The sequence below is a fragment of the Podarcis filfolensis genome (assembly GCF_964270895.1).
Source record: "Podarcis filfolensis genome assembly, chromosome: 2".
NCBI classification, from domain to species: Eukaryota; Metazoa; Chordata; class Lepidosauria; order Squamata; family Lacertidae; genus Podarcis; species Podarcis filfolensis.
This window is the reverse complement of record NC_139605.1, coordinates 13,382,904-13,397,644: the sequence shown is the minus strand read 5'-3', so window position 1 is coordinate 13,397,644 and position 14,741 is coordinate 13,382,904. Positions and strand designations below refer to the sequence as shown.

At 48.3% G+C, this 14,741-nt stretch overlaps 1 protein-coding gene across 9 annotated transcripts in view; it reads left to right on the top strand.

The window, feature by feature from the left end:
• The window catches only part of LOC310756657 (uncharacterized protein), a 28,627-nt gene that overhangs the window by 508 nt on the left and 13,378 nt on the right, over positions 1-14,741 (top strand). For 2 of the 9 annotated variants that reach the window (XM_083601163.1, XM_083601164.1), the window contains exons 2-4: positions 1,697-1,826; positions 2,870-2,980; positions 4,836-6,560. In XM_083601163.1, coding sequence (XP_083457289.1) covers positions 1,697-1,826; positions 2,870-2,980; positions 4,836-6,469 — 1,875 coding nt within the window. In that variant the 3' untranslated portion in view covers positions 6,470-6,560. Of the gene's footprint in view, positions 1-519; positions 1,827-2,869; positions 2,981-4,835; positions 6,561-11,470; positions 11,544-14,741 lie in introns of those variants that run through there. The other 7 variants (XM_083601165.1, XM_083601161.1, XM_083601162.1 and 4 more) reach the window with 7 other exon arrangements.

Sequence of the window (14,741 nt, the reverse complement as noted above, 5' to 3'; positions counted from 1 at the left end):
AAGCGGCTGCATTTTTGCATCCCTTTATGTACTTGGGAAGAGAGGGAAATGATAAGAAAGACCAAATGTGACCTCAAAAAATGGCGGAGGAAGGGGGGGGGAGGAGGTGTGGATAGAGAATAGAAAAAATGAGATAAACGTTCAGACCGCTGTAATTCCTGAAAGAGCTTTCTTCTTCTTCTTCTTCTTCTTCTTCTTCTTCTTCTTCTTCTTCTTCGTTTTGAAAAAAAAACCAGCCCTTAAAGGTGCCTTGCATGCATGTGATCTCAGCGCACGTTTGTTTGTTGTTAAAAGAACGGGACAGTTCCAAGTATTGGGGGATTAATTTTGCAATTTGATTGTATTATTGTTGTATTATTTTATTGTTGTTAGCCGCCCTGAGCCCAGCTTCGGCTGGGGAGGGCGGGATATAAATAAATTATTATTATTATTATTATTATTATTATTATTTATTACTGTTTAGATATCACAAACGGGGCTTTTTTTAAAAAAAGCAACAACAACAAGTTATTGGATTTTCTTAGGAAATGGCAAATCTGGATTAAATGGGAGGTGGGTGGGAGAGAAATATAAGATAGTGCTTTTAATATGAGCAATTCCACATAGATATTGTGTGGAATTTGCATGTGTTAGAGGTAGAGCATTGATCTCACAACACACACCTGGCCGGAAAGCCCCCCTGATGTTCTGAACTTGGACAGAAGCTCATATTTTCAAGTGCTGATGCCCTAAATCCACTCTTAACGCAGCTGGTGGCTGTGTTTGCTCATAATTGCAATGCTTTCAAACTGGGCAAGGGGGACCTTTTCTCTCTAGGGGGTGAGATAAAGATCTTCCTCAGGGGCAACCTTTGACAGATGGGCGGGGCAACCCACCTGTCAATCACATGACATGTCCTGCTCACCTGTCAAAAGCCACCTGCGGGCCTTGCAGAAGTGACCCAAGTGTTGTAGTCTATTCTACCACTGGCATTGTGCTGTGTGGAAAGACTGCTCCACCTGCAGCCTGAAGTGGCACATTCCAGAAGCAACTTTTTTTAAATCAGGGGCCGAGACAGGAGGGGAGTCGTGGATGTGGGAAGATGGGGAGAGTCTGGGCTGAGTCAGTGGGGCAAGGTGCCTTCTGGGCCAGCTGCTTCCTGTTCCAGGTCTGCGCCCTGTTGTTGTTGTTGTTTACTCGTTTAGTCATGTCCGACTCTTCTTGACCCCATGGACCAGAGCATGCCAGGCACTCCTGTCTTCCACTGCCTCCCGCAGTTTGGTCAAACTCATCCTGGTAGCTTTGAGAACACTGTCCAACCATCTTGTCCTCTAGTCCCCTTCTCCTTGTGCCCTCCATCTTTCCCAACATCAGGGTCTTTTCCAGGGAGTCTTCTCTTCTCATGAGCTGGCCAAAGTATTGGAGCCTCAGCTTCAGGATCTGTCCTTCCAGTGAGCACTCAGAGCTGATTTCCTTCAGAATGGATAGGTTGGATCTTCTTGCAGTCCATGGGACTCTCAAGAGTCTCCTCCAGCAGCATAATTCAAAAGCATCAATTCTTTGGTGATCAGCCTTCTTTATGGTCCAGCTCTCACTTCCATACATCACTACTGGGAAAACCATAGCTTTAACTATACGGACCTTTGTTGGCAAGGTGATGTCTCTACTCTTGAAAACATTTGTGGGAAATGACATGAGGGTCTCTCTGTCTTCGCAGGGGCCGGTGGTGACCTTTGAAGATGTGGCTGTGTATTTCACGGAGAGCCAGGGGGTTCTGCTGGATCCCGACCAAAGGGCCCTCTACAGGGATGTCATGATGGAGAATTATGGGAATGTGGCCTCGTTGGGTAAGGATTCTGGTTCATCATTCTGCAAGAAGCCTCAAAATTCACCTGCCCATCTCTGCATGTTTGAAATGATGTGTATCTATGGCACACTTGGTTTCTTCACTGGGCCTTTTCTCTAAAAAAATTCAGGGTGAGTTGCTCGATAGACATCCCTGTTCACAACAGGCTGAGGCAGACCAGGCTGAGAGAAGACCTAGGCATACTAGAACCATGATTCACACACACAGTGGTACCTCGGGTTAAGAACTTAATTTGTTCTGGAGGTCTGTTCTTAACCTGAAACTGTTCTTAACCTGAAGCACCACTTTAGCTAATGGGGCCTCCCGTTGCCGCCAAACAATTTCTGTTCTCATCCTGAAGCAAAGTTCTTAACCCGAGGTACTATTTCTTGCTTAGCGGAGTCTGTAACCTGAAGCATCTGTAACCTGAAGCGTCTGTAACCCGAGGTATCACTGTATGTGTGTGTGTGTGTGTGTACACACACACACACACACACACACACACACACACAGTCATACCTTGGAAGTCCAGCAGAATCTGTTTCGGAAGTCCGTTCAACTTCGAAAGCGTTTGACTTTCAAAGCGCGGCTTTTGATTGGCTGCAGCAGCATCTTGCAGCCAATCAGAAGCCGCGTTGAATGTTTGGCTTCCAAAAATCGTTCAAAAACCGGAACAATCACTTCCGAGTTTCAATCGAGCTGAAACGTTCAAGTTCAAGATCAAAGGCGTTCGGCTTCCAAGGTTCCACTGTATTATATAACATTAAGGGAAGAAATTAACAAACAATTGGAAGCTTTCTTTAAGCTCCCAATTGTTCTTTTGCAGCTGCAGTTTTAACTGACATTGGATATCACGGGTGTGGTCTGGGGGCAATGGCCACAGGGTCCAATTTAAGACTCTTGCCAGACATAGTGGACAAGGAGGTTCTCCCCCAATTGTAAAGATATCAAAATATGTGTGGTGGTTGTGTGGTTCCCTCTTTGGGGGTTTGGATGTGCTTCACCACATCTGTGACATTCTCTGCTGTCTTCTTCCCTGGGTAGGATTTCCAATCACCAAACCTGAGCTCATCTCCCACCTGGAACGAGGGGAAGAACCATGGGTGCCAAATTGTCGGGGTTTGGATGAAGTTGAGAACTCCAACGCCAGCTCAGGTGAGGGGTCAGGGGAAGCCAACCATCCCCAAACTCTTTCGTGATTTCTTGGGACTCTGATCAGTAAAAATTTCCTGTGATACCTCAAGTCATGGTTCTAAAATAGGCAAATGGGCAGTTGTTGTTGTTGTTTAGTCGTGTCCGACTCTTCGTGACCCCCTGGACCAGAGCACGCCAGGCACTCCTGTCTTCCACTGCCTCCCGCAGTTTGGTCAAACTCATGCTGGTAGCTTCGAGAACACTATCCAACCATCTCATCCTCTGTCATCCCCTTCTCCTTATACCCTCCATCTTTCCCAACATCAGGGTCTTTTCCAGGGAGTCTTCTCTTCTTATGAGGTGGCCAAAGTATTGGAGCCTCAGCTTCAGGATCTGTCCTTCCAGTGAGCACTCAGGGCTGATTTCCTTCAGAATGGATAGGTTTGATCTTCTTGCAGTCCATTGGACTCTCAAGAGTCTCCTCCAGCACCATAATTCAAAAGCATCAATTTTTTGGCGATCAGCCTTCTTTATGGTCCAGCTCTCACTTCCATATATCACTACTGGGAAAACCATAGCTTTAACTATACGGACCTTTGTTGGCAAGGTGATGTCTCTACTTTTTAAGATGCTGTCTAGGTTCGTCATTGCTTTTCTCCCAAGAAGCAGGTGTCTTTTAATTTCATGGCTGCTTTCATGGGTAGTTAGGATGCATTAAACCAGTGTTTCCCAAAAAAATTATTGTCACATGAATTTGGGAGCTAAGGTCTTCAGCAGCCGTTGGTTTAATGGAGTTTTCCCAACTTTGTTCTGCTGTTTTTGGACTACAAATCCCATCATTCCTGACCACTGGTCTTGCTAGGTGATGATGGGAGTTGTAGTCCAAAAACAGCTGGAGACCCAAGTTTGGGAAACACCGTATTAAACCAACGGCTGCTGAAGACCTAAGCTCCCAAATTCATGTGACAATAATTTTTTTTGGGAAACACTGGTTAATGCATCTTAACTACCCATGAAAGCAGCCATGAAATTAATTAATTTTAATTTTATTTGCTCTTCTGTTTTCCCGGCTTGCCCCTGGCAGAACTACAGTTCCCAGCACCCTTATACTAGAGCTCCCAGGATTCTTTGGTGGAAGTCATGCTGTGTAAATGTGTGTTGTGGATGTGACTGCAGTGTTTGGGGATGATGGGATGAAAAAGGGAGCTCTTTTCAAGCTGCTTCTGGACTGTCTTGCCAGAGTGGTGCATGCTCTAGTTATCTCCCGCTTGGACTTCTGCAATGCGCTCTACTTGGGGCTACCTTTGAAGGTGACCCGGAAACTGCAACTAATCCAGAATGCAGCAGCCAGACTGGTGACTGGGAGTGGCCGCCAGGATCACATAACACCGGTTCTGAGAGATCTGCATTGGGTCCCAGTACGTTTCCGAGCACAATTCAAAGTGTTGGTGCTGACCTTTAAAGCTCTAAACGGCCTCGGTTCTGTATACCTGAAGGAGCATCTCCACCCCCATCGTTCTGCCCGGACACTGAGATCCAGCGCCGAGGGCCTTCTGGCGGTTCCCTCACTACGAGAAGTGAGGTTACAGGGAACCAGACAGAGGGCCTTCTCGGTAGTGGCGCCCTCCCACCAGATGTCAAAGAGAACAACAACTACCAGACTTTTAGAAGACATCTGAAGGCAGCCCTGTTTAGGGAAGCTTTTAATGTTTGATGTATTACAGTATTTTAATATTTTTTTGGAACCCGCCCAGAGTGGCTGGGGAAGCCCAGCCAGATGGGCGGGGTATAAATAATAAATTATTATTATTATTATTATTATTATTATTATTATTATTATTGAATAAATCCTATTTCTATTTGCCTTTTGCCCCAGCAGATGAGCGCAGAGGAAATCACCCACGTGCCGCTTGGGAGGGACATCTTGTTCAGAAGTCCAGCGTTGCCAGATGTCAGGATCTCCGTACAGGAAAGAAAGCCCATGAATGTTTGGAGTGTGGGAAGTGCTTTGCTGAGAAATCAAAGTTCATCATCCACCAGAGAGTCCACACGGGAGAGAAGCCCTACAAGTGCTCCGAGTGCGGGAAGCGCTGCGCCACCAAATCAAACCTCACCAGCCACCGGAAAATCCACACGGGAGAGAAGCCCTACGGCTGCGCGGAGTGCGGGAAGCGTTTTTCTCACAAATCCTATTTCGTGATTCACCAGACAGCCCACACAGGCAGGTACCCGTATCAGTGCGCCGTGTGCGGGAGGTGCTTTGTCCAGAAATCAAAACTCGCCGACCACCAGCGGGTCCACACAGGAGAGAAACCCTATCAATGCTTAGATTGCGGGAAGTGTTTCGCTTGGAAATCTCAGGTCGGGGAGCACCGGAGAAGTCACACCGGAGAGAAGCCCTTCGTGTGCGCCGAATGCGGGAAGCGCTTTTCTCACAAGTCGGTGCTCGTCACCCACCAGAAAGTCCACACGAGAGAGTACCCCTATAAGTGCCTGGAGTGCGGGAAATGCTTTGCTTATTCCACAGCCTTTGTGACGCACAGGAGAATCCACCCAGGGGAGAAGCCTCACAAATGCGCGGAGTGCGGGAAATGTTTTACGTGGAAGTCGCAGCTCGGGAACCACCAGCGAGTTCACACCGGGGAGAAACCTTTTCAGTGTTTAGATTGCGGGAAGCTTTTTGCTCGCAAGTCGGAACTGGCGAACCACCAGAGGGTGCACACGAAAGAAAAACCCTTCCGGTGCGCGGAGTGCGAGAAATGCTTCGCTTATTCCTCTGCGCTCGCCACGCACCGCAGAACCCACACGGGAGAAAAACCCTTCGAGTGCGCAGAGTGCGGGAAGAGTTTTGCCCGGAGAGCAATCTTTGCGAGGCACCAGAGATCCCACACGAGGGAGAAGCCCTTTATGTGTTCGGACTGTGGGAAAAGTTTTGCCGATTCTTCCACGTTTGCTACTCACCACAGAGTCCACACAGGAGAGAAACCTTACAAGTGTGCGGATTGCGGGAAGTCTTTCGCCCACAATTCCACATTCGCTACGCACAGGAGAATCCACACAAAGGAGAAGCCCTACGTATGTCTGGAGTGCGGGAAGCGCTTTGCCGACTCCTCGACGTTTGCGAAACACCGGCGAGTTCACACGGGAGAGACGACCCACAAACGCTTGGCCTATCGGTGCTCGGAGTGCGGGAAAGGCTTCGCTTCCAAACCGCAGTTCGAGAGACACCAGCGAGTCCACACGGGAGAAAAGCCCTTCAAGTGTCTGGAGTGCGGGAAGTGTTTTGCTGATCCCTCCACTCTGGCAAAACACAAGAGAGTTCACCCGGGTGAGAGGACCCACAAATGCTTGAAATGCCATAAATGCTTTGTTCAAAGTTCAGACCTTATGAGGCACCAGAGGACGTGTGCGGCCGACAAACCTTATACGTGTTTGATGTGCGGCGAATGTTTCCCCTCGACGTCAGCCCTCATCTGCCACGAGAGAGCCCACGTGGATGAGAATTATTAGGACTCTCCCAAGCCTTCCCCCATACAATAGAGCTGTGGCTCTCAAGCTTTTATCTCTGGGCCACACTTTCAGAATAAAAAATTGCTGTGGGCCGCACCCATTTTTTTATTGGAAAAAGGAAAAGAAACAACTTGATTTACAACATAGGTCACAGCTATTTTATAATGTGATTGTGGAACACCAGCAAGTATAATACTACTACTACTACTACTACTACTACTACTACTACTACAAAATTATTTATACCCTGCTCTCCCCGGCCAGAGCCGGGCTCAGGGCGGCCAACACCAATAAAATTACAGTAAAAACAATAGGGGGGAAAGAAGGGGAGGGAACCAATTTAAAATATAGGTTAAAAATACAATTTAAAATGCAGCCTCATTTTAATAATAGCCCATAGATCAAAACCATAAGGGAAGGGAAACATAAGGGTCAGACTGAGTCCAAACCAAAGGCAAGGTGGAACAGCTTTGTCTTGCAGGCCCTGCAGAAAGTTGTCAAGTCCTGCAGGGCCCTAGTCTCTTGTGACAGAGCGTTCCACCAAGTCGGGGCCAGTACTGAAAAGGCCCAAGCCCTAGTTGGGACCAATCTAGCCAGCTTGCGACTTGGGACTTCCAAAATGTTGTCGTTTGTGGACCTTAAGGTCCTCTGTGGGGCATACCAGGAGCTACACAAGAACATGAATCATTCCCAAAATTTAATTATGAATGAGCCTCTTACATATGCACCTTAAGTAGGTATGCAAACTCAGTGAGAGGTGTGAGCTTGCTTTTTCCAGTTAATCTCATTTGTAGTAGGTCTGATTTGAGACAAACTCTTATCGCCTTCCTTTTTTCTGATCTTTCATGTTTGTCAGAGTTGAGAACTCCTGTTCACAACAATATGTCGTGGAAGAACAGCCAATGTTCTTGAAGAGAGTCGTGGTTACTGTTTCTGGTTGTATACCCATACCTACACTGAAATGTTTAAATGTTACTTTGGTTGTCCTTGAATCTTCCTGCCACACTTGCCATCCTTTCTTGCCACACCGTTTAAGAACCTCTGCCATAGAGAACGGACGTCAAAGGACGTGCAGCTGAGAGATGCAAACAACACTCAGAATTGCATATTTATTCATTGTTATGCTCTAAACCCTCTATTGGGGACACGGGTGGCGTTGTGGTCTAAACCACAGAGGCGAGAGCTTGCCAATCAGAAGGTTGGTGGTTCGAATCCCCGCGACGGGGTGAGCTCCTGTTGCTCAGTCCCTGCTCCTGCCAACCTAGCAGTTCGAAAGCACGCCAGTGCAAGTAGATAAATAGGTACTGCTCCAGCAGGAAGGTAAATGGAGTTTCCGTGCGCTGCTCTGGTTCGCCCGAAGCGGCTTAGTCATGCTGGCCACATGACCTGGAAAAACTGTCTGTGGACAAGTGTCGGCTCCCTCGTCCAGTAAAGCGAGATGAGCGCCGCGACCTCAGAGTCGTTCGCAACTGGACTTAACTGTCAGGGGTCCTTTACCTTTACCTTTACACCCTATTCAAAACAAAAAAAATTTTTTCCTTCCAGTAGCACCTTAAAGACCAACTAAGTTAGTTCTTGGTATGAGCTTTCGTGTGCATGCACACTTCTTCAGATAGTGTATCTGAAGAAGTGTGCATGCACACGAAAGCTCATACCAAGAACTAACTTAGTTGGTCTTTAAGGTGCTACTGGAAGGAAAAAATTTTTTTTGTTTTGACTATGGCAGACCAACACGGCTACCTATCTGTAACTTTACACCCTATATTATCACTGAAACGGGTGATGGGAAAGCTTGTAGTTCAGTGGTGACAAGATTTGGAAACAAAATCGTATGACTTCATAATGCAGGAATGCAAACACTTATATATAATAATAATTTTATTATTTATACCCCACCCATCTGACTGGGTTTCCCCAGCCACTCTGGGCAGCTTACAGCATATAAAGTGGTACCTTGGGTTACATACGCTTCAGGTTACATACGCTTCAGGTTACACACTCTGCTAACCAAAAATAGTGCTTCAGGTTAAGAACTTTGCTTCAGGATAAGAACAGAAATCGGGCTCCAGCAGCGCGGCAGCAGCAGGAGGCCCCATTAGCTAAAGTGGTGCTTCAGGTTAAGAACAGTTTCAAGTTAAGAACGGACCTCCGGAACGTATTAAGTACTAAACCTGAGGTACCACTGTATAAAAGCACAACAACACATCAGACATTAAAAACTTCCCAATACAGGGCTGCCTTCAGATGTCTTCTAAAAAGTTGTGCACAGTGGTACCTCGGGTTACATACGCTTCAGGTTACATACACTTCAGGTTACGGACTCCGCTAGCCCAGAAATAGTGCTTCAGGTTAAGAACTTTGCTTCAGGATGAGAACAGAAATTGTGCTCCGGCGGCGCGGAAGCAGCAGGAGGCCCCTTTGGCTAAAGTGGTGTTTCAGGTTAAGTACAGACCTCTGGAACGAATTAAGTAGGTACTTAACCTGAGGTACCACTGTAGTTCCACCGACTCCCCCCGGGCCCACACAACATCCGCTAGGTTCATTCCTAGAGATCAGATGGCCTCTGGTCTTGAATATCAGCCACCTTCAGACTGCAGACTTGCCACCCACTCAGCAAACACCAGTGAACTTGTGTTTTTCATCTGCTCCACAGCACTCGGCTGACAGATGACAGCCTCTGTCCATCGGCCAATTTCCCCCCTTTGCTTGGTGGCATCCCTGTAGTTGGACTGGGAGGGAAAAGGGGGCACAGTTATTTTCGTACAGCTCGACAGAAGCTTATCTAATAATTTGGAGGCAGTGGGGCCGCTCTAGCTCTCTGCTGCGGATGGTGAAAAGCATGTCCATGGAGAAGGGGTTCCCATCCCTCACAAGGACTCAGACATTTTCAGCTTGGAAGAAGACCAAGTTGTACTGAATGTCACAGCTGTTGTCTGCTATGTTCCCTTGAAGATTGCCTGTGTTACTGGAGGAGGTGCAGCCGTGGACACAGAGGCAACTTACCTGGCTGTCATGGGGTGTAGTGGTTAGAGTACCTGTCAGGGGCTCAGGAGCACTGGGGAGAGAGGAAATGGAGAGCGAAGGGGAAGAATCCGAGGGCAGCGTAGGGGAGTATGACAGTGGCCCGAGAGATTCCATGAGCTTCTCCAGCGAATCAGAAGATTCCCAGAAGGGGGCGCCAATGGTCAGGGCAAGGGGGGTCCCAGGGGGGACGCACCAGAAACAAGGAGCCAGAGGGGAACCCCAAAGCAGCAGTGGGGGATCGGGACCAGTTTCCCCACCAGAGCATAGTGGGGGGGAAGAGTCACATGTGTCAGGGCCAGCGTCGTCTCCAGCGGGGAGAGAAAGTGAGTCGGCTGACCACGCCTCCAACGGAGGGGAGGTCAGTTGCAGCTAGCCCCCCCAGAGGGGGAAGCAGTGACAGCAGCAGTGAAACGGTCAGGAGAAAAGTTACCGGCTGGGCGCGCGCGCCAAGTTCAAATGTACAGGCGCGGGGGACAGCAGGAGACCCGGATGGGGAACCAGCTCCTAAAGCCCGCCGGAGGGAGGGGGAAGGCTCAGGGGATTCAGCGTCAGAAGAGTCCAGAAAGGGCGAGACCCCAACGGCCAGGCGGAACCAGAGGCGGAAGGAACTGAGGAAGAGGTGGAGTAAGGCGAGAGTCTTAAATTGGTGTCTGGGGGGAGGAGACTCAGACGGAGCATCAGCGGTCTGACAGTTGAGACGTAGAGCTGCGCGCTGTGGCTCTGGAAGTGAAACTGAACTCCAATAAAGACTTTTGTACTTAACAACGAAGCAGCGTTGGTCCTTTGTGAGCTGGGACCTCGGGCGGCTCTGGCAGTACCTCTCTTGTTTGCTGCTCAAGCTCCTAACCCTTGTACATTTTAAAAATGTACTTATAAGCAGAAGGTAAATAAAAAGTTGTTGGGGTGAGCTTGTTTGCTTTGTGGGGGCGGTAAGATTGCCTGCTTTTCTTGTACAGTGGTACCTCAGGTTACATACGCTTCAGGTTACATACGCTTCAGGTTACAGACTCCGCTAACCCAGAAATAGTGCTTCAGGTTAAGAACTTTGCTTCAGGATGAGAACAGAAATGGTGCTCCAGTGGCGCAGCAGCGGCGGGAGGCCCCATTAGCTAAAATGGTGCTTCAGGTTAAGAACAGTTTCAGGTTAAGAACGGACCTCCGGAACGAATTAAGTACTTAACCTGAGGTACCACTGTATGCATTTTATTTTGTATTGAGCATCAGCAGCAACACGGGCATTTCATGGATTTGTTTCCATTGTTAAATCTTTTCTGTTTTGTTGCTGTAGCTTGTTTTAAAAATAGAAATCATGATTAAAAACGTCTTTAAAAAATAAAACCATCGGGAAGCAGCCTGAGAAAAAGGGGCACCAGCATATTTTTGTATGTGGAGGGAACACTTCACTCTATCTAAACAAAATCTAAGGGCCGAATTCCACCCCCCACCCCCCTAAAAAGCCAGTGATTTTGCACCAGAACACAAATGCACAGGCTATTCCTGTTTTGGATTTTGTTTTCGTCTGCTGCAGTTTTAAAATGTTAAGGTCATCTTCATTACCTTTGCAGCATCATCATTTTCTATTCTATTCTATATTCTATATTCTATATTCTATATTCTATATTTTATTTTATATTATTTTATATTATTATTCTATTCTATTCGTTTCCAACCCTACAGAGTGCTTTGCGGGCCGAAAAACGGGTGAAAAACTAGAAAGCTACAACCCAAGTCTCACAAGCACAGGGTAAAGGGAGGCGCTGGGGACCAGCTGGAGGGGGGGGGGGGAGAACAACGACTACGATTCCCAGCAGCCACTGGGCTCTCAGCCCCGCCTCCATTCCCCTTCCACGGTACGGAGTCTTGAATATCCCGACAGTGGATTGGCCGCGACGGGCGCGAAGGAGTCGAGGGATTGGCTGAGCTGGAAAAGGGGCGTGGGGAAGCGCGTGAGCGCAGCATCCCCAGGACAGAAGGGGGGGGGGGCGTCAGTGAGTTGAGTTGCAAGAGCCGGAAACTGTCCGGAGGAGAAACCCACCTTTTGCAAATGCAGGTAAAAGGTGGGGGGAGTGCATTAACTGAGAGCGGAGGGGGGTGAGGGGCTTTTTGGAGGGGGGTATGTTTCTTGCAACTTGGGGGAAAGGGAGGGGGGTGTCTCCTTTGTCTGCTTGAGTTCCCTCCCCACCCTTTTTCATAGACCCAGAGGGGGAAAGGAAGGGGCTGAGCTTGGCATTCCCTTGTGCATTTGGGAAGGGGGTGGAGTGCCTGGGTGTGGGGAGAAGGAGGGGCAGAAAAGCAAAGGCGGGGGGGGGAGACCAAATATAACCTCTTAAAATGGCGGGGAAAAGATAAACCTCAGGTCCTTGTAGATCCTTGTAGAAAGTGCATCTGCCTTAGTTTGGAAAAAGCAGCAGGAAACCTAGAAAAACAGAAGCAGCTGATATATATGTGTGTGTCTAGTTATATATGTCTTTCTGCTGTCATTGCATGGTTTCATTTGTTTATCTTTTAAGCCATGGATCCAGCGCTTTGATGAGACTCGGATCCTCGGGAATTTGCATGCTGAAGTCTCAGATCCACCTCTGAAATACACGCACAAACACACACAGAGAGAGTTGTTGTGTCCTTGGCTGTTTGCGGCATCATAATTTTTGTGTGTGTGTGAGTGTGACTGATGTGGTCCCTGCTGGCGCTGCAGTGCTATAAAAGCCGTGCTTGGAGGCATGTACCCTCACCATGTGTGCGTGCAAGTTCCCCAACGCTACCCTGATCGTAACTCAGACAGACTCTCATAGGCGCCTTAAAGACTTAAGGCGTAACCATGAGCTTTTGTGGGTTAGAGCACACTTTGTCCAGCGTCTCTTATCATTGCCTGTTGATGACAACATCGTAAAAAAGGGGGAAATCTCTGCAACATCGTAAATATCTCTGCCGCAGTGGTGTGAAAACAAAACAGGCATGAATCTTTTTTTTCTAAGCAGGAGACACGAATCTAACGTCTTGTCTCTAACACTTCTCCTTGCTGACAGAATTATAAAAGGAATGGATCGTGTGTCACTTTTGTTGCTCACCTGCATCTCTTGTTATCTGTGTGCCTCCCATTCCTTGTTTCTCTGTCCAGGTTTAGATTGTATGGCTCTGGGGGCAGGGACCTCTCTACTGTAGCAATGCACGCGTTGAACAGCAACTCCCAGCCTTCTCGAGCCAGCATAGCCAATTGTTGGGGATGATGGGAGTTGTAGTCCAACAATACAGGTTCTACAGGTTCTCTAGTTCTGCTGTGAAGTGCCAAGGCCCTTTGAAAGCGTGTTATACCTGCAGAGCAATCTGGAAAAGATTTACTTGGATTTAAGGCCCTCTTTAGTTGTCAGGACTGGAGCCCAAGTCAGTTTGCAACCTTAAAGAAGTCAGGTCAACCTTTGTGACACCACGCTCATGGGACCAGTTCTCGAGACTGTGTTGTATGTTTTGTGCAGCAAAATGAGGTGGCATGGTGGAGTTTAGACTGCAGCTGTGATTGTGCTTTGCAGCTTCTGAATGCTTCCCGCAAGGGAAAACATCCTGCAAACAGAAAACTAGTGTAGCACTGAGACAGGTCCTGACTTAGCCTTCTGCCTGCGTTGTGCTGATTTTCTCTTTGCAGGGAACAGCGTTTAAAATTCCCACCATGCTGAGAAGTGGTGCTGTGGTGGAGTAATGGCAGGATTCGAAATGATGGCTTCCCTAGACCTAGTTGGGTGTGCCTTATTTTGGAGCACTGGGCAGCAGTGGGGAAGGAAAGAAGAAACCCAGGGCACTACCAGCTGCCCAAGAATTCTGGGTGTTGATGCTGAGATTTGATAGTTGATATCTGCTAGGGACGCAGGTAAAACCTCAGCGCCTAGGACTTGCCGATCGCATGGTCGGCGGTTCGAATCCCCGCGGTGGGGTGCGCTCCTGGCGTTTGGTCCCAGCGCCTGCCAACCTAGCAGTTCAAAAGCACCCCCGGGTGCAAGTAGATAAATAGGGACCGCTTACCAGCGGGAAGGTAAACGGTGTTTCCGTGTGCTGCTCTGGTGCCGGTGTCAAGACTGGCCCGTACGGGCAGGGGTACCTTTACCTTTACCTTTATCTGCTAGTTTACATCTTAAAAAAAAAATAATTGGAAAATTCATGGAAAATTCAACAACTAGCCATGATTGCTATGTTTAGAAGAAGTATACTTTCGATTGCCTGGTACCCAGGAATGCACACAATGGGGGTTTTATTTAACACTTCTATAGAGTATGTGGGGTGGGGGTGGCGCTGTGGGTTAAACCACAGAGCCTAGGACTTGCTGATCAGAAGGTCGGCGGTTCGAAACCCCGCGACGGGGTGAGCTCCCGTTGCTCAGTCCCTGCTCCTGCCAACCTAGCAATTCGAAAGCACGTCAAAGTGCAAGTAGATAAATAGGTACCGCTCTGGCGGGAAGGTAAACGGCGTTTCCGTGTGCTGCTCTGGTTCGCCAGAAGCTGCTTAGTCATGCTGGCCACATGACCCGGAAGCTGTACGCTGGCTCCCTCGGCCAATAAAGCGAGATGAGCGCCGCAAACCCAGAGTCGGTCACGACTGGACCTAATGGTCAGGGGTCCCTTTACCTTTACTTATAGAGTATGTATGTACAGTCGTACCTTGAACGGAATCCATTCCGGAAGTCAGTTCGACTTCCAAGACGTTCGAAAACCAAACTGCGGCTTCTGATTGGCTGCAGGAAGCTCCTGCAGCCAATTGGAAGCCCCGTCGGATGTTCGGCTTCACAGTTCACACCCCAGAACACTCACTTCCAGGTTTGCGGCGTTCAGGAGCCAAAACGTTTGAGAACTAAGCTGTTCAGAAACCAAGGTACGACTGTACTGTACATATATGAAAAGATAAGACCATCCCAGCATTGCAGGCTCACAATCAAGTAGGCATGGCACAAAAGGATGAAGGATGTGGAGGGAAGAGGAAAGCAAAGCCTTGGAGCAGCTGTTCTGCCCACTGGTCCATCAGTCTCCCTTTTGGTATGATGCTCTTGCCAGGTGGCAGGAGGTGAAGCCTGCCAGCGACATTTGATTCCCTGGCTGATGGCCAAGACCTGAGCGTGCCTTCTCTGCATTCCCAAGCAACTTTGAGAAGAAGGGAAGGATAGATATTTAATGAATTAAAAGAGAGAGAGAGCTAGCAGTTGAAAGCAGAGCATTCTTTCCTGCAGGAAGCGGGGAGGCAAAGTCCCTGAAATTGCGTATTTAGG